The sequence below is a fragment of the Triticum aestivum genome, chromosome 6B (genome assembly GCF_018294505.1).
Source record: "Triticum aestivum cultivar Chinese Spring chromosome 6B, IWGSC CS RefSeq v2.1, whole genome shotgun sequence".
NCBI classification, from domain to species: Eukaryota; Viridiplantae; Streptophyta; class Magnoliopsida; order Poales; family Poaceae; genus Triticum; species Triticum aestivum.
Window position 1 is genome coordinate 19,323,060 of NC_057810.1, and position 22,375 is coordinate 19,345,434.

Below are 22,375 nucleotides of genomic sequence, written 5' to 3' on the forward strand. Positions count from 1 at the left end.
TTGATGAGATGTATGTTGTCTAACCTCTAGTGGTGTTATGTGAACGTCAACTACATAACACTTCACCATTATTTGGGCCTAGAGGAAGGCATTGGGAAGTAATAAGTAGATGATGGGTTGCTAGAGTGACAGAAGCTTGACCCTAGTTTATGCGTTGCTTCGTAAGGGGCTGATTTGGATCCATATGTTTCATGCTATGGTTAGGTTTACCTTAATACTTTTTTTGTAGTTGCGGATGCTTGCAATAGAGGTTAATCATAAGTTGGATGCTTGTTCAAGTAAGAACAGCACCCAAGCACCAGTCCACCCACATATCAAATTATCAAAGTACCGAACGCGAATCGTATGAGCGTGATGAAAACTAGCTTGACGATATTCCCATGTGTCCTCGGGGGCGCTTTTCCTGTTATAAGAGTTTGTTCCGGCTTGTCCTTTGCTACAAAAAGGATTGGGCCACCTTGCTGCACCTTATTTACTTTTGTTACTTGTTGCTCGTTACAATTTATCTTATCACAAAACTATCTGTTACCAATTATTTCAGTTCTTGCAGAGAATACCTTGCTGAAAACCGCTTATCATTTCCTTCTGCTCCTCGTTGGGTTCGACACTCTTACTTATCGAAAGGACTACAATAGATCCCCTATACTTGTGGGTCATCAAGACTCTTTTCTGGCGCCGTTGCCGGGGAGTGTAGCGCCTTTGGTAGGTGGAATTTGGTAAGGAAAAATTTATATAGTGTGATGAAATTTTCTGTCACTTGTTACTATGGAAAGTAATTTTATGAGGGGCTTGTTCGGTGTATCTTCACCCCTTCCAGTAGAGCAAAGAGTTGCTCCTCAACCTACTGAACCTATTGAAAATGAAACTCCTTTTGAATTTCCTTTGGGTATCATGGAAAAACTGCTGGCTAATACTTTTACAGGAGATGGAACAAAGCACCCTGACGAGCATCTTCGCTATGTGGATGATATTTGTGGACTATTTAAGCTTGCAGGTATACCCGATGATGTTGTTAAGAAGAAGGCTTTTCCTTTATCTTTGAAGGAAGACGCATTGACATGGTATAGGCTATGTGATGATACGAGATCATGGAACTATAAAAGAATGAAATTGGAATTTCATCAAAAGTATTACCCTATGCATCTTGTTCATCGTGATTGCAATTATATATATAATTTTTGGCCTCGCGAAGGAGAAAGCATCGCTCAAGCTTGGGGGAGGCTTAAATCAATGTTATATTCATGCCCCAATCATGACCTCTCAAGAGAAACAATTCTTCAGAATTTTTATGCTCGGCTTTCTAATAACAATCGCACCATGCTTGATACTTCTTATGCTGGCTCTTTTATGATGAAGACTATTGAATTCAGATGGAATTTATTGGATAGAATTAAACGCAACTCTGAAGATTGGGACCTCGACGAAGGTAAGGAGTCGGGTATGACACCTAAGTTTGATTGTGTTAAATATTTTATGGATACCGATATTTTCCGTAAGTTTAGCACTAAATATGGACTCGACTCTGAGATAGTAGCTTCTTTCTGTGAATCTTTTGCTACTTATGTTGATCTCCCTAAGGAGAAGTGGTTTAAATATCATCCTCCCATAGAAGTAAAAGTAGCTGCACCTATTAAAGTTGAAGAAAATATTATCACTTATAATGATCCTATCGTTCCTACCTCTTATGTTGAGAAACCACCTTTCCCTGTTAGAGTAAAGGATCATGCTAAAACTTCAACTGTTGTCGTAAAATCAATATTAGAACTTATGTACCTCCTGAGCAAGTTAAAGTAGAACCCAATATTGCAATTGTTAAAGATCTCTTGTCTGATAATATTGATGGGCATGTTACTCAGTTCGAAGGTGAAACTGCTAGAATTGCTAAACCCTGTGCTAAAGATAAACATAGACCTGTGGTAGGCGTGCCTGTTATTTCTGTTAAAATAGGAGATCATTGTTACCATGGCTTATGTGATATGGGTGCGAGTGCTAGTGTTATACCACATACTTTATACGAAGAAATTAAGAATGAAATTGCACCTGCTGAGTTAGAAGGTATTGATGTCACAATTAAACTTGCCAATAGAGATACTATTTCACCAATTGGGATTGTTAGAGATGTTGAAGTCTTGTGTGGGAAAACTATTTCACCAAACGCGAATCATATGAGCGTGATGAAAACTAGCTTGACAATATTCCCATGTGTCCTCGGGAGCGCTTTTCCTATTATAAGAGTTTGTTCCAGCTTATCCTTTGCTACAAAAAGGATTGGGCCACCTTGCTGCACCTTATTTACTTTTGTTACTTGTTGCTCGTTACAATTTATCTTATCACAAAACTATCTGTTACCACTTATTTCAGTACTTGCAGAGAATACCTTGCTGAAAACCGCTTATCATTTCCTTCTGCTCCTCGTTGGTTTCGACACTCTTACTTATCAAAAGGACTACGATAGATCCCCTATACTTGTGGGTCATCACCAAGCTTGCCTTCCACACAAAGGAGTGTCCCATCCGGACACGGGACAAAGTCTTCAATCTTGTATCTTCATTGTCCAATAGTCCGGCTGTCCGGATACCCCCTTATCCAGGACTCCCTCAGTAGCCCCTGAACCAGGCTTCAATGACGATGAGTCCGGCGCGTAGATTGTCTTCGACATTGCGAGGCGGGTTCCATCTCCGAATACTCCAAGATAAATTCCGAACACAAGGACCGTGTCCGGCTCTGCAAGACAAATTTCATATACCACCATAGAGAGAATAATAGACCATGAATCTAATCTACTGACAACTCTTCGTAGCGTGATATCACGCCATGGCCCGGTCATTATTCGAACCGTTTTCTGCAACCCGCTTCCGCACATATTGCGAGGCGGTTTCCTTAGCACGTCTTATCAAAGCAGAGATTGTGCCCCTTATTGCGGGGTTCTCTTCAATATGGGCGTGGCTAACCCAACCGTACCACCAATCGCGGTGAGTGGGGAACGAGCAGGTTCCATTAGGCAAGCCGGGAGGCACAAAGTTTCATTGCCTCTATAAAAGGGAAAGGCCTCTTCCTTTCTACCCACGCCTTCTTCTCCTTCTGCTCGTCCCTTTCTTTTCGCCCGAGCCCTAGAGCCCAAGCATTCATCTTCCCACCAACAAAGGTTCTTTGAAAATGTCCGGATCCGGAGCGGGAGGCAAGTGGATGGCCTCCTCCGTCCAGGAGAAGGATATTAAAAACTGTGGGCGGCCGGTTATCTGGCCAAGAAAATTGGCCACCGTCTCCTGACGGCGGGACAAATTGTCCCTACTCCGGAGCCCCATGAGAGGGTCGTTTTCCTCCCCCATTTCGCCCGTGGGCTTGGGTTTCCCCTTCACCCTTTTGTTCGCGGCATCATGTATTACTACGGGATTGATTTTCATGATCTATCCCCCAATTCCTTCCTCAACATCTCAACGTTTATTGTCGTGTGCAAGGCCTTTCTTCGCATCTCGCCGCACTTTGGACTATGGCTGAAGATCTTCAATGTGAAGCCCAAGGTGGTGAATGGCGAACACGCCGAGTGCGGAGGCACCATGGTGAGCAGGATGCCCAAGGTCACATGGCCGACGGGTACTTTCAATGATTCCGTCAAGGAGTGGCAGCAATAGTGGTTCTACATTACTGAGCCGCGCGGCAAAAAATGGGCCGCCGCTCCCGAGTTTTGATCTGGAGCCCCTTTGCGGCTTACGTCCTGGACCAAGAAGGGCGTGAACTGGTCGTCGTCCGACGAACTGTCAGTAATCCAGGCGCGTGTCAAGGGTATGGAAGACAGGGCCATTAGGCTTGTTGACGTAGTCCAGGTGATGCTAGTCTGCCTGATCCTTCCTTGTCAGCACAGAAGCTGCAATATGTGGGAGTATGACCCAGCCAAGCACCAGACCCTGCGGGAGCTTTTCGGCTCCTCGCACAAGGACATCTGGAAGGTGCTCTTCAAGTCCGGCAAACCGTGGCCGGACTCCGCCGCGGACCGCGGGTACCAACTGTCCCACCCCGCAAGTCCGGTAAGTCATCATTATATCTCGACCATCCCCATGTCTCGAGGGAGATGTTTTTTAACGTGCTTTTCCATGATCACCTCAGGGATGGACGAAGAAGGCAGGGCAGACTCATTGTCCGGCCCCGTTGCCGGAAGAACCGGCCGGACCACTTCTAACGAAGATGCTAGTCCCAGCGCCTTACGAGGCGCCGAAGAAAGAGGCCAACAAAAAGGCCAAGGAGACCAGGAGCGGCCTCCGTCGTCGTGGAGCTTCGAACACGAAGTCCGAAGACTCCAGTGACCATCCCTCCTCCAAAGAGGATGAGGAGGATGAAGAGGACAAGGAGGAAGGAGAGTACGAGTCCCCTACGAGGGGGAGGAAGAAAAGGACAACCTCCTCATCCTTGGAGGCAGATTCGCCTAAGAGGGGAAGAACACTCATCCCCGAGGCGTCCACCACGGCTACCAACAGCAGCCCGGAGTAGGATCCCAGGGCCCAGCCCCTGGTAAACTCATAAGTGCATGAAATCCGAACATATCCATGCATCCGGAATTTCTAGAGTGTAATATTTCGATTTGCACCGTACTTTTTTTACAGTCCGGCGAGGTCTCCTGCTGAACAGTCCTCATCGGAGGACTCGTTGAGTTCCGATGCCTTGGAGAGCGAGACACCTCCAAGGGCCCCTTCCCCCAAGCCTGGTTGTGACACCAAGGTGTCGTCCTTAAAGGACCTGGGCCAGGGGGGCGTACCTCGAGGGCCGGACACGCGGGAGCGGCGGTTCCCATGAACATCGACGGCGGGGGCGATCTTGGATTCGGCCCACAGCCGGACACAGTCCCGGAGAGCCTTGAGGCTCCGGGATCGGGCAGGCAGCCCATAATGACTGGAGGGGGCGATCCTGCTCCACCTGCGACCTCTGTCCAACCAAAGGTGTCGGGCGGCCTATCGAGAGCGCTGGAGAGCACTTCCATCATTGATGAACATCGCGCCCTTATGGGCGCGGTGATAGAAAAGATTCAGGCTGCCGAGAGCAGACTAAATGAATCCTGTATCAGCCTTATAAAAGGCTTGGAGGTATGTTTTTAGGAGTTGTTAGAAGACTGTCATAGTATAGATAGTAGCCCCTGATACACTGTTCAGAGAGGACAGGAACCGGACAGGGGATCAAATTTCCGTCCGTAGGAGACTCAGCTAATGACATATATCTATTTCTTTATGAATCGGGCATTTGCAGCGACTGCCTCATCTCATACTGAGGAGGTGTCCGGACTCAAGCAGAGTCTGGAGCGGGCCGAAGAGGAGCTCGGCCGAGTGAAGAAGCAGCTGGAGGAGAAACAAGGTATGTTTGAAACTTTAGTAAGTTTTAGCACAAGTAAGTAGTTGTGTCTTACTTAAAGCATTTATATTGCGCACTCTAGGGTCAAATGCCGAGATTGAGGCGCTCAAGACGGCTGTTGCCTTGGCCGAAAAGAAGGCAGCCGCGGAGCAGGCTCTCCGCGAGAAGCACGAGGCCAGGGTCGTGGAAGCTGAACGAGAGCTTCAGGAGGCCGTGAAGAAAAGCGAGACTTTGGAGCAGATTCTATTACTGAAAGAATCCGAACTAATCCAAGCTCTCCGGGACGCAAATGATGCTCAGGAGGAAGCCCAGGCTGCTCTGAAGGATTTTCTGGAGGCGCTTAAGATTGCAGCTAGTAAGGGTTTTTCTTATTCAAAGCGATTTATATGCGATTGCAGGGAAGATTCATGGTGACCCATTGAATCCTGATTTTTCCAGGGGCGTTTGCGGATCTGCCGCGCAGCATATCTGATGTTGCCCAATTCTGCCGAGCTGAGGAGAAGGAAACTGCGGAGAAGCTCTTCTGGTCGCAGTATTTGGCGCCGAATTATCCGGTGTCGTTTGTCGACCAGCTGAAGCAGCTGATTGAACTGCATCAGGCAGCCGAACTAGCTATGAAGATTTGGTTATCCGGCTATGGCCCGCCGAGCCTATTCCGAGCAGTTTCTTTGGGCTCGTGAAGCGAATTGTGAGTGCCTGCCCTTGGCTGGACGTGATTAAGCGGTCGGTTTGCATAGAAGGTGCACAAATGGCATTTTCCCGTGCGAAAGTGCACTGGGGGAAGCTTGATGCTGAGAAGCTGATGACCAAGGGGCCGCCGGAGGGGAAGGAGCACCGCAAGCCCGAATTATATTATGATGGTGTCCTAAAGGGGGCCCGCCTTGTGGCAGAGCAATGTGCAAAAGACATTATTTTTCCCTAAAGGTCGTTGTGTTGTCCTTTGTAAGGCGGAACCAAGTCACTTTTATGTATGTGCCTGTTATGTTTAAATTTTATTACTGCACCGTTTTATATGTTAGTCTTCAGAGTTGGCCAGTCGTCGGCATCTGCCCCACGTAGGAACTATGGGGGTGTTCGGGATACACCTGAACACTCTTTATCCCATTCTTGGATCCATGAAGGAGGCGCTCAACACAGCAAACCAGGCAATCGGACTATAGGGCTTTATTACTCTCACTTAGCCATAGGAATTTGAGTATGGGAGGCGTAGCCCCTGGTGTTCGGAAGACCGCACGAGGGGCTCTAATAGCGCCTGATCGATAGATCGATCCTTCGCACTCTGCATTTTATTATGGCATTATGCAGAATAAATCCTTAAAGATTTTACAACCTCTCGAACAGCTGACCAGCTCTCGCCTTATCATGACAGTCATTTTTCAGCTTTCTCTGCTGAGGTGTTCGTCCGGAAGAACCGGGACACAATTGCATCAGTTCTCGCAGCGCTACCTTAGCCGATATTGCGGAACGTAAGGTACCAAAACATGGGAGTCGGGCAAACCCAACTAATGACCCAAGACATGATTCGGAGCTGATGCATATAATGCTATAAGTTCGGGGTGCCGAACGACTGAGAAGGTGGTCGGACTTTGTTGCCATAGTGCGGGCGCAATGAAGCCCCTGGCGTTTTAGGGCATGACACGATGTTTCGGATGCCGTGATGATAAAATGTCGGTGAGGAATGATAGCAGGTAAGCGTCAAATGACTCTACATGTTGTATTCAAGTAATACGGCTATGCGTATGAGTACGACGCATGTTATAAAAGAGAGGCATGACGGCAAAACCTGTTGGGACTGGGCGGTAGGGAGATGTGCACAGATCCGAAGTAGTATCCGGATTGTTTTCGGGTGGGGTGAAGATACCCCCTTTCTGCGTCCGAGCTGATTCCATGTCGCCGGACCAGTTATGCGTAAAGGCAAACCTGCAAAAAATTGCTAAAGGTGTGTGCGTGCCGCACAGCGGCTGAGCCGTGGGATGTGGCCCGTCCAGCTTATGTCGGAGGGTCTGTTTGAGCCCTGATCAGGCTGAGGTATCGTGAAGTAGTTCGGACTCCTTTATCGGTGTCCGGGAGTTTGGCTATCGAATCAAGGTTCGATTAAAAAAGCCGCGACTTGCTGCTTATGTTACTAATGTGGCCGAATACTTTTCGGCGCTGAGGTGAAGTTCGGTCTTGTCCGTAATTGTGACTACATTACGTGGGTCTGATCCACGAGTGATCAATCGCTATACGACGCACCGTGTCTTTGTGCAGCAAGTTTGGACTGTTGTCACCGCCAATAGGGGAATACCTCTGGTTGATATTGGCCGGACAGTCTAGTCGATCGAAGATGATCGGTCGTATTTTTATATGACGGGGCGACTTGCTTCGTTGAGGTGACGTCCCGAAGAGTGTACATCTGCTCCTATGCGGATGGTGTTCACGGCTTTGGTCGGCGGAAGAAATTTCTTTTGCCCTGTGATGTTTGATGATCTGGGCGTCTTGTCCTGGGACCCCTTCTTACTATTTCCGGCATTTGCCTGCCGATCTGTTTAAAGACCCAGCATTCCCTATTGGTATGATTGGCTGCCGTTCCTGGGGTACCATGAATTTGACATGGGCGGTCAAGTATGCGGTTCAGGCTGGAGGGGCCCATGTTTTGAAATGTCTTCTCCCGCTGAACGAGCTGAGGGCTGCGGGCTCCTGTATTGACTGCCTTGTCCTGAGTGTCGTCCCTTATCTTCGGACGCTTATATTTGTTGTGCCAGGTTTTGCGGATGCTGTTCCTGGCTGCTGATGTGCCCAATGTGTTTGCTATGTTGTTGTTTAGTACGCTTTCTTTGTCTTGCGCGTAGCCCCTGGCCGTAGTGTGTTGGCGGCGGGTTTTACGCTGTCGTCCAGGCTTTAGTGCCTCTTCCTCGAATTGAGGTAGTAGCCTGCGCTTTGGGTAATATTGCGTTCGGCGGTCGAGTCCGTATTCCTTGGCTGCTCGGTCCTTAGTCCGTTTGTCTGTTAGCATATCGTGATCTGCTTGTAGCTGCTGTTGCTTCTTTTTCAGGCTTCTTGCAGTGGCTATAAGCCGGCGCTTGAAGCGCTCCTGCTCTATGAGATCCTCCGGTACGTCGAATTCATCGTCACCAAGGCTCACCTCGTCTTCGGAGGGAGGCATATAGTTATCGTCCTCCAAGTATCCGTCCATCGCCTGTTCATCTGGGCTGACCTGCCCGTGTTCTTGCTGGCTTGCTCGAAGGTGGGCTGATCAGGATTGTATTCCTCTTCGGCGCCATTTGGATTATCTTCTTCTCCAGTGCCGGTGTTGCTGTGGCGGGGCTTGGAGCGGCGCCGATGACGCCCATGCTTTGATTTCTTCCCTGAGGGGTTATCTCTTGTTGCCTCACCGCCATTGTTTTCTTTGGGAGTATCCACCATATATATATATCATATGAAGAGGTGGCAGTCCAGCGCCCTGTGGGTGGTGATTCCTGTTCTTCTCCCGCATCGTCGTCTATACCGTTGATGTCTTCGGAGTCGAGGTTAAGCACGTCGGTCAAATCATCGACCGTGGCTATGAAGTGGGTGGTGGGTGGGTGACGAATTTATTCGTCGCCTGCTTCCCACTCGAGCCGAACATAGTTCGGCCAGGAATCTCCTGACAGAGAGAGAGAGAGATAGAGAGAGAGACCTTAATGAATTTAGCACATCGCCATAGGGGGAGTGCTGGAAGATATCCGCGGCGGTGAATTCCATGACCGAAGCCCAATCAGATTCGATGGGCATAGACGCACACGGTCCGGGACCTGTGACCGAAGATAAGTCCGGGGGTCCGGAGACACAGATTTCCTTAGAAGCGGAGTCTGTGTTCGGCTCCAACGCCGATAGGTGTGCTACCTCCGTGGCGGGGTCCATCCACCCGTCCTCAGATGGCACGATCTGCTCTGGATCAAAGTCCGGAGCCATGGCTGGCGCCATGTCTCGAATACTGTCCGACGACAGATCTAAGTCATGCGCGCGGCGATCGTTCGGCGCTCCTGACGTGGGCTCGAATCCATCGAAGATCAAGTCTCCGCGAATGTCGGCAATGTAGTTTAGGTTCCCGAACCTGACCTGACGGCCAGGGGCGTAGCTGTCGATCTGCTTTAGATGGCCAAGCGAGTTGGCCCGCAGTGCGAAGCCGCCGAACACAAAAATCTGTCCGGGGAGAAAAGTCTCACCCTGGACGGAGTTGTTGAAGGTTGGAGAAGCCATCGAGCCTTACAGCGACGACACAGAGGAACTCTCAGTGAAAGCACCAATGTCGGTGTCAAAACCGGCGGATTTCGGGTAGGGGGTCCCGAACTATGCGTCTAAGGCTAATGGTAACAGGAGACTGGAGACACGATGTTTACCTAGGTTCGGGCCCTCTCGATGGAGGTAATACCCTACTTCCTACTTGATTGATCTTGATGATATGAGTATTACAAGAGTTGATCTACCACGAGATCAGAGAGGCTAAACCCTAGAAACTAGCCTATGGTATGATTTTTGTTGTCCTACAGACTAAACCCTCCGGTTTATATAGACACCGGAGGAGGCTAGGGTTACACAGAGTCGGTTACAGAGAAGGAGATCTATAATCTGGATCGCCAAGCTTGCCTTCCACGCAAAGGAGAGTCCCATCCGGACACGGGACGAATATCTTCTTTTTTTAATATATATGATGCATTTACTTTGGTTTTTCAGATGTCGTGGTCAGATTTTTAATCTTGACTTGTATTCTACAAAAATATTTACCTGATGTGATGTGATCCGGTGTGTTGTTGCAAATACAAATGTTTTTTTAGTCAATCATTTGTACATCTCTGACCTATATGCTCTAACTATGCTTACTATGTAATTACGAAGTTATTAACTTTCTTGTCATCATTTATAATTAGAACATGACACTACTTTGATATATCCCCTTCTTGACAGAGATCCTAAATAACATCTTTGAAGATATAAAGTTCAGTACTCTATCGATTCGTTTCAAAGAATGCAAAGAAAAACTGCAAGTAGGGGCTCACCTGCTGTTGTAGGCATTGCTTGGAGGTGCCGGCAGATGGACGGGCTGTGTTGCCCACCACATCCGGCGCACGTGCAAGCTCGACAGGGAGCAGCGGCATGAGAGCTTTGATGGCGCGGCGGCTCACCTCTTCCTCATCCATTCTGTGCTGGCAGCCATGCTTTTCCTAAGGCTAAGGAAGTGGGAGGCAAAGCAGGTCACCAAACTAACCAGCGAGGCGAGAGAAGCATGTGGTGAGATCGAGGCATACTTACCTGTTCGATAGTGTCGTGTGGTGCGGCAGCGAGGACGACGATGACATCAGCAGCAGAGGTGGCATCTGGTCGGCGGCAACCATGGGGGTCCCCACCAGCTAAGTGGCGTGCCTTGGCGCGCATTGCCCGTCTGAGTGCCGTGACCTAGCATGTATAAATCTTGTACATCGAAAGAAAATTACAACACTCTTTCAAGACTAAGGAGTTTAGTATAGAGCGCAAACGGTAGAGATATACCAAAAGCATGGTAAGCTGAGTATAATAAATCGATAGGATAATTTTTTGCAAGCACATGACAAAATTTGTTCCAAAAAGCCAGAGTGGCAGTGCCAGATAGGACAAACTGTTTGAATCAAGTTTAGTAGAAAGAAAAAAGATTAAAGATACCAAAAGCCTGAATGTTAATCTCCAAATTCCAGAACCACACATCATTGACAACATACTATAATTAAAATATGAGAACTTAACATATAGGCATAAACATAACAAATAGGCCCATATCAGAACTACCAATAGCATGACAAAATAAAAGGAGATTCATGTACATATCTGAACTGAGACTCCATATCCTATGTCTCAATACACCTCCACTCCATCAAGCATCAACCACGGTGAGAATAAGTCCTTAATTCAACAAAAAAGGATGCTTCGATTGTTATGCGGTCAGAACCTGAAATCTGAGGAGATTAGAAGATGGAAAAAATAAGGGTTTCTACTGAAAGATAAACTTAACTGATTAATATAATGTGTGGATGTACATGCAACAATATCTTTCTTCGGAGCTACTATCAAATATTGGGTTTCATATGAATGCTTGTTAAAGAAAAGATATCTGATTTGGACCGCATCATTGTGAAGCAGGTCGTTATAGAAAACAATGGTTCTACAAGTAGAGCATGCAAGTCACCCAAGACTCGATTAAGTAGTACGTTTTTATGGATATGATCTGGTAACAAATAAAGAATGAGACATCAGCATCATTGCCTATGAGTATGGTATTTCAGTCTAATTGCTAATTAAATCTGTCATTGCTACCATACTTGCTCCCTGTTCTCGTACACATTCTAACACATACTACTGATTGGACAGGAATAAAATTCTCAGACTAAAGTGCAAGCATCTCTTGAAGAGAAACATCTAAAACAGGAATAAAATATACAGTGATTAACGCAAGAGTAATATTTGCAGATGTTTCCAGTGTAGCTAATCATGATGTACTACACAATATCAACAGGTATTGACAATGACAAGGAGGTGCTACTGCTCTTTGACGCAACAATCTTTAATGTTTACAGATACATAGCTCTCTACTGCAGATGTTTAGAGATACATAGCGTTCTACTGCCAAAAAACTCAGAAAGATGCATAGTATCTAAAAATGAATGCTAGCTACTACATCAATTCTTCCTTCAGAGGGAGTGAACAGCGTGCCTCGTCGCCCATCTCTAATGTTGCTGCTTCCTGCACCCGCTGCCGCTGGCACCACGCCTCACCTCATGGTCACCACCGAGCAGCCGATCAGCTCCATCTTGCCCATCGTCAGGAAGTTGGCCCACTCCAGCGCCCAGGAATGACCAGCATGATCCGCAAGAACCCTACAAAATCAACAAGTTCAGGGACATAGGAAAGATCTTGGTATAAAATGACCAAATAATATAATATATAGAGTGAGAAAGGACAAAGAAGGCAAACTCAGTCTGAAACTTCTTAAGCCTTAGCTTCCCAGATTTATTATCTTATAGTAAAGTGAAAGATAATCAAAACAAGACTTCATAGATAATCAAAATAAGAACTCATTCTGGCGAATTTAAGGTCCTACTCTTATCATGAGCTGCAGGGACAAGTTCATGCCTACCATATGCACACAAAGGGTATAAAAAACATGAATAATTACCTAAAATATGCAGGTGGAATTTCCAGTTTGCTCCTTTACGTTAGTAGCCCTGCCCAATGAAAATTTGAGACATGCCAGCCACCAAGATCAGGAACAGGCAAATCACAGGGGAGACAAAGTGGGGCTAGGGAGGGAGGAGCTACGGCCCATTTAGCAAGCCATAAAAATTCCTCTTGGGGTAACCAAAGGCCAACAACTTCCAAAAGGCAAGCGATCTCCAAAAGAGAGTCATAGTTAGCAGAATAAGGGTTGTGTACATGTAACTTCGGCATCCTTCCCTAATTCAGCTGCACATCAAGAAGAAAATTCAGTCAAACAGAATGTTTAGAACTTCAGCATCATTTTCAACCTAGAACTAAAAGGCAATTAAATTTCATCGCTGATATCAGTAGTGGTAGAGGCAAACTTATGTAACTCTATCTACTAATGTAAAAATGAGCACACCTAAAGAAAGCTTAGGGGTTCCTTTTCAATTTGTGCTTATTTACCCTTTATGTATGTGAGTTAAAATAATTATACGAAAAGCATGTTCTACAAGTTTTTGGATAGCAGCTACTAATGTTTGCGCAGAGACTACTTTAAATCGGCTAATCCTGCCACTCAGAGGCAGAATTTGATGAATACATATAAAAAAATAAACTCAGATTGCAAAAGGGACAATAGACAAAAGGGGGTACAAAATCAACCGTCAGCCAACCAAGGTGAAGATAATGATACAAAATACTAACCTCGATACCCACGTCCACGTCCCAACGAAAAGAGAAAGAACGCGAGCCATAGACGAAATTAGCAAGTTTGAGATGGAGAGGTGCAAAAACTAACAACCAGAGAATCTACTAATGATGATATAGCTAAAGTGACTCCCTAATGTTTGGTGGGGCTAGTATCCATTTGGAAGACCAAATGCTTAGCTTGTTGATTGCGTGAAGGAGCATCAGTATGTGTATCTCAGAACTGTTACGCATCAATTATTGGAAGCTCTGTTTGTAAAGCGTCCCTAAAGCGTCGCTTAAGCGACGCTTAAGCGTTAGAGCGCCCTCCAGGCTCAAAGCGTCCAACTCGCTTTAGACATGTGTCTAAGGCGTCCGCCTTAGACACTAAAGCGTCTGAAGCGCCTGCTTAGGCGTCCTGATTGGCGCTTTAAGGCAGAGAGGACGCCTTAGACTTGCCAGGCAGGGTACAGAGATTCCTGGCAGGGAAACAGGGCTGGGCTCACATTTGAAACAGTTACAGGAGGGGAAAGAAAGAGAGAGAACCAAAACCAGAGCGTGCAAATATCCAGGCTTTCAGCTCTTTCCTCTCTCCTCTGGCAGCAGCTTCCTCAGATCTGCACCAGCCTTTTCTGCTCTGTTGTGTGTTATGCTATGCACAACTCCTCTGCTGTTAGGTGCTACTGCCTCTCTTATAGCAATTGGCTAGTTGCTTACTGCTTAGTGGATGGATCAGAATATATGGGCTCACTGGTGGATTAGAATCAACATATATATGTCTCACTAAATGGTGCTCTATTATACTGCCCATCAGGTTCAGAGTCTGTCTAAAGCGTCGCCTCGCTTTACGCTTTATCGCTTAAGCAGTGAGGCGCCCCCCTAGCGCCTCGCTTCGCTTTACCGCTTTATAAACATAGATTGGAAGCCGCAACAACAATATAAGGGCTCAACTGAATCAGCTTCTATCGAACGAACGAACAGATCTGGATTGAAACCGTCTAGTTTTCCAGCACTTCGTAGAGCAGATTTCGGTCGCTCGCCAGAAACCAAGACGAAATCATGCGCACACACGAGTGCGCCTCAAATCATAGACCAAAGGATAAGGAGGCCCCCGGTTAGATCGAAACTGAATAGATGGCCCCTGCCGTTCGACGGCAGGCTAGCTCAGGGAGAGAGACCGAATCCCCTCAGCGGCCCGACACATATATGAATATAGGAAGAAAAAGTTTGTTCTTGAATTTGAAATGCAACATTCAACTATTTAGTACAGTATAAGTATAACTGACAGCAATAAATGATTCCATGGAAGAAAATGCTAATACTTCAATTTTGTATAGCTCCTGCAACATTTTGCACTTTGCTAAACAGTATATGATTGCTACATCGTCCAATGAAGTTTTAGTTCCCTGAAGCTGTAGAACTTCTACCAATACTCACTACACAAATGTTTGGCTCAGACTAATTCCAACAAAACTGATATTGAACAACACAATGTCTTAGGAGAATAACTAACCTTTTGGTGCCTTCTTTGAACACTACAGTCTCGACTTTGCAGTGATGCCACGTTGCCATGCTTGTCACAGAGCAACTGATCCTCTAGATGTCATCTCTACAAAGAAAGAACAGAAAGGCAAGATTTTAGATAAATGAACTATATCAGTACAGAAGAAGCACTCGCTGAATACTGAACATGAGTAACACAAAGATACAATAGAAAATAATGACTGTTAACAGTGTATCACGTATCACCTGAGATGCCACCTTCATAACAATTATAGGCAATCCAGGGACTTCTCCTTGCACTTGCTTAAACAAGGCTCTGACCTCATCATCTTTGTGTACCTATAAAATCATTTAGATGAAATAAAAATCATCTTGGGTTAATATACAATATTTGGAGAAAGTTGGAGTTCATTTTGTATGGACAGTGGACATTTCCATGTAACTGTTTGGAAGTAGAGCATTCCATATAACTGTGGTAGAATTGAATTAGAAAGATTAAAAGAATATCAACCTTCTTTATTCCTTTACCACCCACACCCCATGATAAATTCTTGCCCATAAACAAACATGTCATAGTTCTGTTGTTAGTCTCAACTACGTACAGATTATTATACAAGATTTCCACAACCCTGAACATTAGTACAAGAGCCCGAAATACAAATAAAGGACCTACATATCCCTACAATTAAAACAAAATTACAAACCTGCACCTATCAGCCACATATCTTACTTATCCATACACAATCTACAACTTATCCACTCTGTGAGCATGCACATCTCCACGTTCTCACAGTACCGAGCAACCGCAATTCAATCACAGCACAACAATTAAGATATGTCATCCGGATCACTTGGTTCCCCTTTTACACACAGAAGAATTCAACAGAGCAAGGAACCCCAACCTTACTGAATTTTAGAGTTCAAGCTGAAGTAGTACAGTACAAATCTGATTGATTGCAACCCTCAAACACACATCTATGCATCTGGCGTCCGATCCACTAACTAATCCTACTCCATCCAGCCTAACTAACGCATGTACAGTGGTCAGATCGAAGGAGACAAATCACCATGTTTAGAACATGGCAGGAGCTTACCTCATGCTGGAAGAACTTGGTGGAACGGAATGCCAAAGCCTTGCTTCGTCTGCATCCTCTTGTTCCTGCGCTCATGGGGGGGGGAAGAAAGGATTTTAGGACTGGGAGGAAGGAGCGGGGGAGCTGCGCGGGAGAGTGGACCTGGAGGACCGGGAGGAGGCGCGGGGGAGCGGCGTGGCGTCGTGGAGCGGAGCGACGACGCGTGACCCAGAGCAGTGTGGTCGCCTTGGCCGCCGCGAGCGCGAGCAGGCAGAGGAGGTAGCCCGCCAGGAGCTCCGCAGTAGCCACCCCGGGCCGAGACCCTAACCCTGACCTCTCTTGCGAGGGCCGGCGGTGAGCTGCGCTCCTCCTGATGAGGAGAGACGAGGGCGAGTGGAGGCGGAGGCGGCGGCGGCGCGAGGGCGAGCTGAGGCGGAGGCAGCGCAAGGGCGAGCGGTGGCGGCGTGCGAGGCAGAGGGGATCGAGAGAGGGAGAGGAGGAGGTGGGACGAGCGACGGCTAGGTCACACCCATGTGGTGATTGGATATTTTTTCAACCATGGGAAATGGCGAAAATGCCCTCGGTGGCCATCCAGTTTTACAAGCGGTGGCAAACTTTCATTGCTACAGGGGCGGGATTGGATCGGACGGACAAGATCTTCCAGCGGCTCGATCAGACGGCCGGAATCGCATCAAGGGAACCGATCGGACGGCCAGGAAGCCCAAATCGCTGAGAATACTCAGGTTTCGAGCGATCTCGTTTTTCTGGATATTCAACAACAAGTTGACCACATGCAAAATGTATCAAAATGTAACCGATTGTAACCACAAATGTTTCTGAAATGATCTAGAAACATGAACACTTAGTTAACATGTGTTTTTCAATTTCAACATTTAATTCTAAATTTTAATTGCATAAGAAAGTATCTGAATTTTAACATGTAGATGTCCATATTGTTAACCATATCTGAATGTACCTGAATTTGAACTACTTCAAAAAATTATATCTGAATTTAAGCCAATTAATTACTGAATGTACATGAATGTATCTAAATTTGGAGAACTTGACATATGTATCAATCAATTCCTAATGCAGAAGACAATGTAGTACTAAATTACACATACCAGTGCCTGCATTAATAACAACTACATCAAAGAGAGCATGCTTTAATTACAAACTCCCCCCAAATCACTACAAACTCTAGTCAATTCACTACAACCCTAGCTCTCGTCAACATATTGAATCGTATCTACAACCCCCACATCAGTACAAACCCTAGTCAATGCCACCCAAACCCGAGCGAAAACCCTATCGAAACCCCCTGCCAAAACCCTAGTACTAACCCCTTTCTCCTTAAGATTTCGACTTCTAATCCATTGATTGCGACTATGGACTATCGGCTATGGGCGAAAACACATGAATAAAAGCTGATTATGGTGGAGGCTCACATGTTCATACCGTATTGCGGTGGCGGTTTGTGTTCCGGGCGACGAATAGGGGCCATCACGAGAGCAGACATGCGACGCTGCCTTGAACCTCCCTTCTGGCCACGGCATGACCTCCCGCAGCCTCGCTCCCGACGAGAGAAGAAGTCACTGATCACCTCCTCTGATCAGTGAACCAGGCGAGGGCTATTGTGGTCCAAAGCAGTTTAGGCGCACTACATTTCGGAATCTAGCCCAAAAAACTATACGCATTAGAATATGAAAATGGAGGGAGTACTAAATTACACATACCAGTGCCTGCATTAATAACAACTACATCAACAATAGCCTGCTTTAATTACAAACTCCCGCCAAATCAGTACAAACCCTAAATCTCGTCAACATACTGAATCGTATCTACAACCCCCCCCCCAAAAAATTTAGTACAAACCCTAGTCAATGCCACCCAAACTCGAGCGAAAACCCTACCAAAATCCCCAAAAAATCCCCTGCCAAAACCCTAGCACTAACCCCTTTCTCCATAAGATTTCGACTTTCAAATCCATTGATTGCGACTATGGACTATCGGCTATGGGGGGAAACACATGAACAAAAGCTGATTATGGCGGAGGCTTATGGGTTCATACCGTATTGCGGCGGCGGTTCGTGTTCCGAGCGACGAACATGGGCCATCGCGAGAGCAGACGCGCGACGCTGCCTTGAACCTCCCTTCTGGCGACGGCACGACCTCCCGCAGCCTCGCTCCCGACAAGAGAAGAAGCCAGCGATCACCTCCGCATCTGATCATCTTCACGGGAAAACCAATCGTCTCCCCACCTCGACCGCAATGAAGAAGGAAATAAAGCAGGGATGAGCTTTATGCAAATCACTTCACGTGGGACAAATACGACATATGTGGTGACCAACGCTGTTCACTGATGTGACATCAAGCACTGTAATCTAATCTGGGTATTCCAGTGTACAGCAAGCAAAGTGAACTTCACGATTAAATACAGTGGATGTGGGTGAATTTAACTCTCTCCAAATCCGTTGACCCGAAGCTCGTTCCAGCAGTCTCGAAGCGATAAAAAGGAAAGCAGCAATATCTAAAAAGAAAAGAAGCAATATCTAGGACTGACGGGTGGGAGCCCACCTGTTTAATTTTTTGAGGGAAAGGAGCTCACCTTCAGACCTGGCCAAACGGGCCGGCCCAGCACGGCACGACACGGCCCGTGCTAATCGTGCCTGGCCCGGCACAGCCCGCCATGGCACGTTTAATAGCCGGGCCGTGCTGTGCCGGCCCACGGGCGCTGCTCCTTGGCCCAGGCACGGCCTGATTAGTAAACGGGCCGGCCCGATGGCCCGTTTAGCACGCTAGGCTGCACATTTTCAGCCTGCTGGGCTGGTTTTTAGGCCTATTGGGCTGTATTTTAGGTATATATATATATATATAAATCTAAAAAATATATAAAAAAATTAAACGGGCCGTGCCGTGCCGGCCCGCGTGCCCAGGCTCCAGGCCCAGGCACGGCCCGTTTAGCCTGTGCCGTGCCTGGCCCATGGCGGGCCGTGCCGGCGTGCTCACGGGCCGGCCTGTTTAGCCCGGCCCGTTTGGCCAGCTATACTCACCTTTGGTTGGGTGGGTCGAAGGCGAACCAGATCAACCCTCTCCCTCAAAAAAAAAAAAAAGAAGTCGAACCAGATCAGAGACCAGACGCACGCAAATCACTTCCCCATTCCCTCGCCGCCGCCGCCGCCGCCTCCGCCCCGTCAATCTCCTCCTCCGCGGCGGCGCCGCCATGCTCTGGCTCCGGTGCTGCGGCCTCACCCAGCTCCTGTCGTTTCGCTCCGCCTCCACCATCTCCCAGCTCAGGTGCCTCATCTCCGCCACCGCGCCCGCGCCCGCCGTCTCCCCGAACCCTAGCTTCGCCGTGGAGGAGTATCTCGTCTCCACTTGCGGCCTCACCCGACCGCAGGCCCTCAAGGCCTCCGCTAAGCTCTCCCACCTCAAGTCCCCTTCCAAGCCCGACGCCGTCCTCGCCTTCCTCGACGGCCTCGGCCTCTCCGGCGCCGATGTCGCCGCCCTCGTCGCCAGGGACCCGCTGTTCCTCTGTGCCAAAGTGGAGAAAACCCTGGCACCCAATGTCGCGGAGCTCACCGGCCTCGGTCTCTCGCCTTCTCAGATCGCGCGCCTCGTCTCGCTCCCCAGTGTCACTTTCCGCTGCAGATCCATCGTCTCCACGCTGGAGTACTTCTTGCCCCTCTTCGGGTCCTCCGAGAACCTCCTTTGAGCCCTACCTCGAGCGGGTGGCTCCATTCTCGGGTCCAACCTCGAGCGGGTGGTCAAGCCCAATGTCGCCTTCCTGCGCGAGTGCGGGCTAGGTGCTTGTGATATTGCCAGGCTCTGCATACATACGCCATCGCTGCTCAGCATCAGCCCGGAACGCATCCGGACAGCAGTGGCATGTGTCGAAGGTCTTCTTGGTGTACCCCGCGGATCTCTGATGTTCAAACATGCATTACAAGCTGTTGCATACCTCAGCGAAGACAAAATCACTGCCAAAGTGGAGCTCTTGAAGAAAACATTCACGTGGACGGATGCTGAGGTGGGCATTGCTGTTTCTAAGGGTCCAGCAGTGTTGTCCAGGACTAAAGAATCGCTGCAGCGCAGGTCCGAGTTCCTTATCTCCGAGTTGGGATTGGAACCAGCATACATTGCTTATCGTCCAGCATTGCTCACTTATAGTCTAGAGGGCCGGCTCAGGCCCCGGTACTACATTGTAAAGTTTCTTAAGGAAAATGGATTGCTCAAGTGTGACCCAAACTACTATACTGTTTTTAAGGAGTCCGACATGACATTCAAGAAGAAGTTCATACACCCTCATAAGGAAGCTGTACCACACCTTGAAAAAGACTACGATGCTGCTTGCAAAGGGGAAGTGCCCACTAATTTCAGATTCACATAAGCCAAGGACGTGCTCTGATGTAACTGTGTGCTGGTTGTCCGCTGCTGTATGTCTGTTAGATGCTGGGTTGGTGGTTGGTAATGAGTGATGAAGCTGATAATTTGATCCCTGGATACTGATATGTAATGTCACCACTCATCAGAGAAGAAACCATGGATTGGTTATGAACTTTTTCATCCTCATTCATGTTTTATACACATGTATTGGAGCTAAGTAAGTGTGAGATCAGGCCATTCTGTAATGCACTAAAATTTCAGTTTTTAAGTTAGTTGCCTGTGCATTGAGATAATGAGCCAAGGTAAGGTCTCCTTCATTGTGGGTAATGCATTCCTAATCTTCTATTACTGTTTTTGCAATTCATAGTGGATAATTTGAGGATAAATCTGATGCCCTTCCCAAATCTAGGTAAATAGTCCTTTTGGAAGCAGATGGAGGGAATGCTATCCCCTGGTGTTAGCGTTTCTTATGTAGGGCCCAGGGTTAATTCACCTTGCTTTAGCATAAACTGTTTCTTCTTGTTTGAATTGTTTTTGTAAATCTTTGTGTGCAACGAATGACTTATTCTTAGTCCTCTGTGCTAAAATAAAGAAACCAGATTAGTCGTATATTCCTCAAATTTGTGACACAATGCCATAAGATAACCTTGTCCCCTGTTTTGTTGTGTCATCATGGTTTTTTCAGTTTTTCATTTGTATCTACTGTTTTGGTGTGATGGAGCCGAAACTAGACACAAAATTTTATGGAGTCATCAGAAGCTGTGGCCTTCTGCCGCCGTGACAATTTCTGCATAGATCTTTGAGATAATTCTCGAGAGGTAGGACAGGAGCCACGAGCAGTACTTCCTCAGTTACCCAACAATGTCATTCACACCAAGGAACCATATGATATTTTCGCAGCTATGACATTTGTGCCAAATTCCTGCCTGCACTAACAATACGCATATATAGTACTGTTTGACATGCATGCTTGTAGTATGCAACTAACCTACAATTGCTAACCTGACTGATTTAGCTTGTCTTGTTAAAAATATTGGGTATTGTGACAAATTTGTGCCTGCAGGTTAGAATTTGGTGATAGTGACATTAAGTTAGTCTTTTGGTATGGTGCTGAAAAGCAGAGGGCTTTCTTTCTTCCAGGTGAAGAAGTGCTGAAACTGGATGTACATGGTGTTTTTCTTTCTTCTTCCAGGAAACAAGATGAAACATGGCGGCTATGGCTTGCTGTGCTCTATACATGATTTTGAAGGCTCTGTTAGTTGATGATGCCCTGAAGCTTCAGTGACAAGTATGCCTTGATGATGTCTCTTTTTTGAATTTTGCAAGTTAAGTAATCCTTCTAGTTTGTACTGTAGATTTCAATGTAGCATCGCTTTAATCAATTTGTACATTTTGTTGGATCTTCACTTGGGATGTAAACAATTTGAATGAGCCACTTATGCATGTAAACAGTAAGCGCTATGTAAATTTTGTAGTCTGAACTCTGAATTTGAAGCAGAGCTGAACGTTAACTCTGCTTCTTTCAGCCTCCTTGTGTGAACTCTGAAACTTATTGTACCCAATTCAAGTGTGAAGCTATAGTAGTTGTTCAAAACATCTGTCGGGAACCAAGTTAACTAGAATCAGAACTGAAGTTGGCTAACTTTTATGTATGATTCATAGATATTATGTCAGACTCTTCAGGGCCACAACTGTTTTATCTATATATTCCATTGTCACAGCTGCATCTGTATGACACGAGTTCTTATGTTTCCAGATTATCGTGACTGGGCGTAACTAATAATGTTGAGAAATCATTAGAGGATTTTTAGCAAAAAGCTATTGTGTCATTTTCATAAATGTCCAACTTAGTCTATTAAAAAAGCGTTCTGACATTACCGTGTTAATTTCTGCCATATCCTTTAGCTAATTTTATTCCATATGAGCACTATCTATATATATACTGAGGGCATCCTTATCCCTTAGCATAATTTTTTACGATAGTAAAGTGGTCTTATGAACCATACTTCTTGGCAAATTTCTATCTAGAAAGTCGTAATCAAAAAAGGAAAAACCTGGATGGGATGCCACTTAGTGTAGAATCTTACAGAATTTTAATCATAGGGATAGTAGAGATATATTATACCATAATTTAAGAACAGAGCTGTGTGAGGATGGTCATATACTGGTTTGTTCCCGATGTGACGCTGTAGTAGTTGAAA

At 46.7% G+C, this 22,375-nt stretch overlaps 2 protein-coding genes across 2 annotated transcripts; one reads left to right on the plus strand and one right to left on the minus strand.

Moving 5' to 3' along the window:
• Positions 1-11,746: 11,746 nt before the first annotated feature.
• LOC123138643 (uncharacterized) lies at positions 11,747-18,020 on the minus strand. The gene is made up of 6 exons (XM_044558589.1): positions 17,897-18,020; positions 15,810-16,306; positions 14,962-15,054; positions 14,726-14,821; positions 12,503-12,789; positions 11,747-12,203 (listed from the first exon to the last, which is right to left on the minus strand). Exons 1-4 carry the CDS (start codon positions 18,018-18,020, stop codon positions 14,816-14,818), a joined length of 720 nt encoding a protein of 239 aa, XP_044414524.1. The 3' UTR covers positions 11,747-12,203; positions 12,503-12,789; positions 14,726-14,815.
• An 847-nt stretch (positions 18,021-18,867) lies between these two features.
• Positions 18,868-20,442, plus strand: LOC123135439 (uncharacterized). The gene has a single exon (XM_044554513.1). The coding sequence runs from the start codon at positions 19,012-19,014 to the stop codon at positions 19,501-19,503; it is 492 nt and encodes a 163-aa protein (XP_044410448.1). The 5' UTR covers positions 18,868-19,011; the 3' UTR covers positions 19,504-20,442.
• The last annotated feature ends 1,933 nt before the right edge of the window (positions 20,443-22,375 follow it).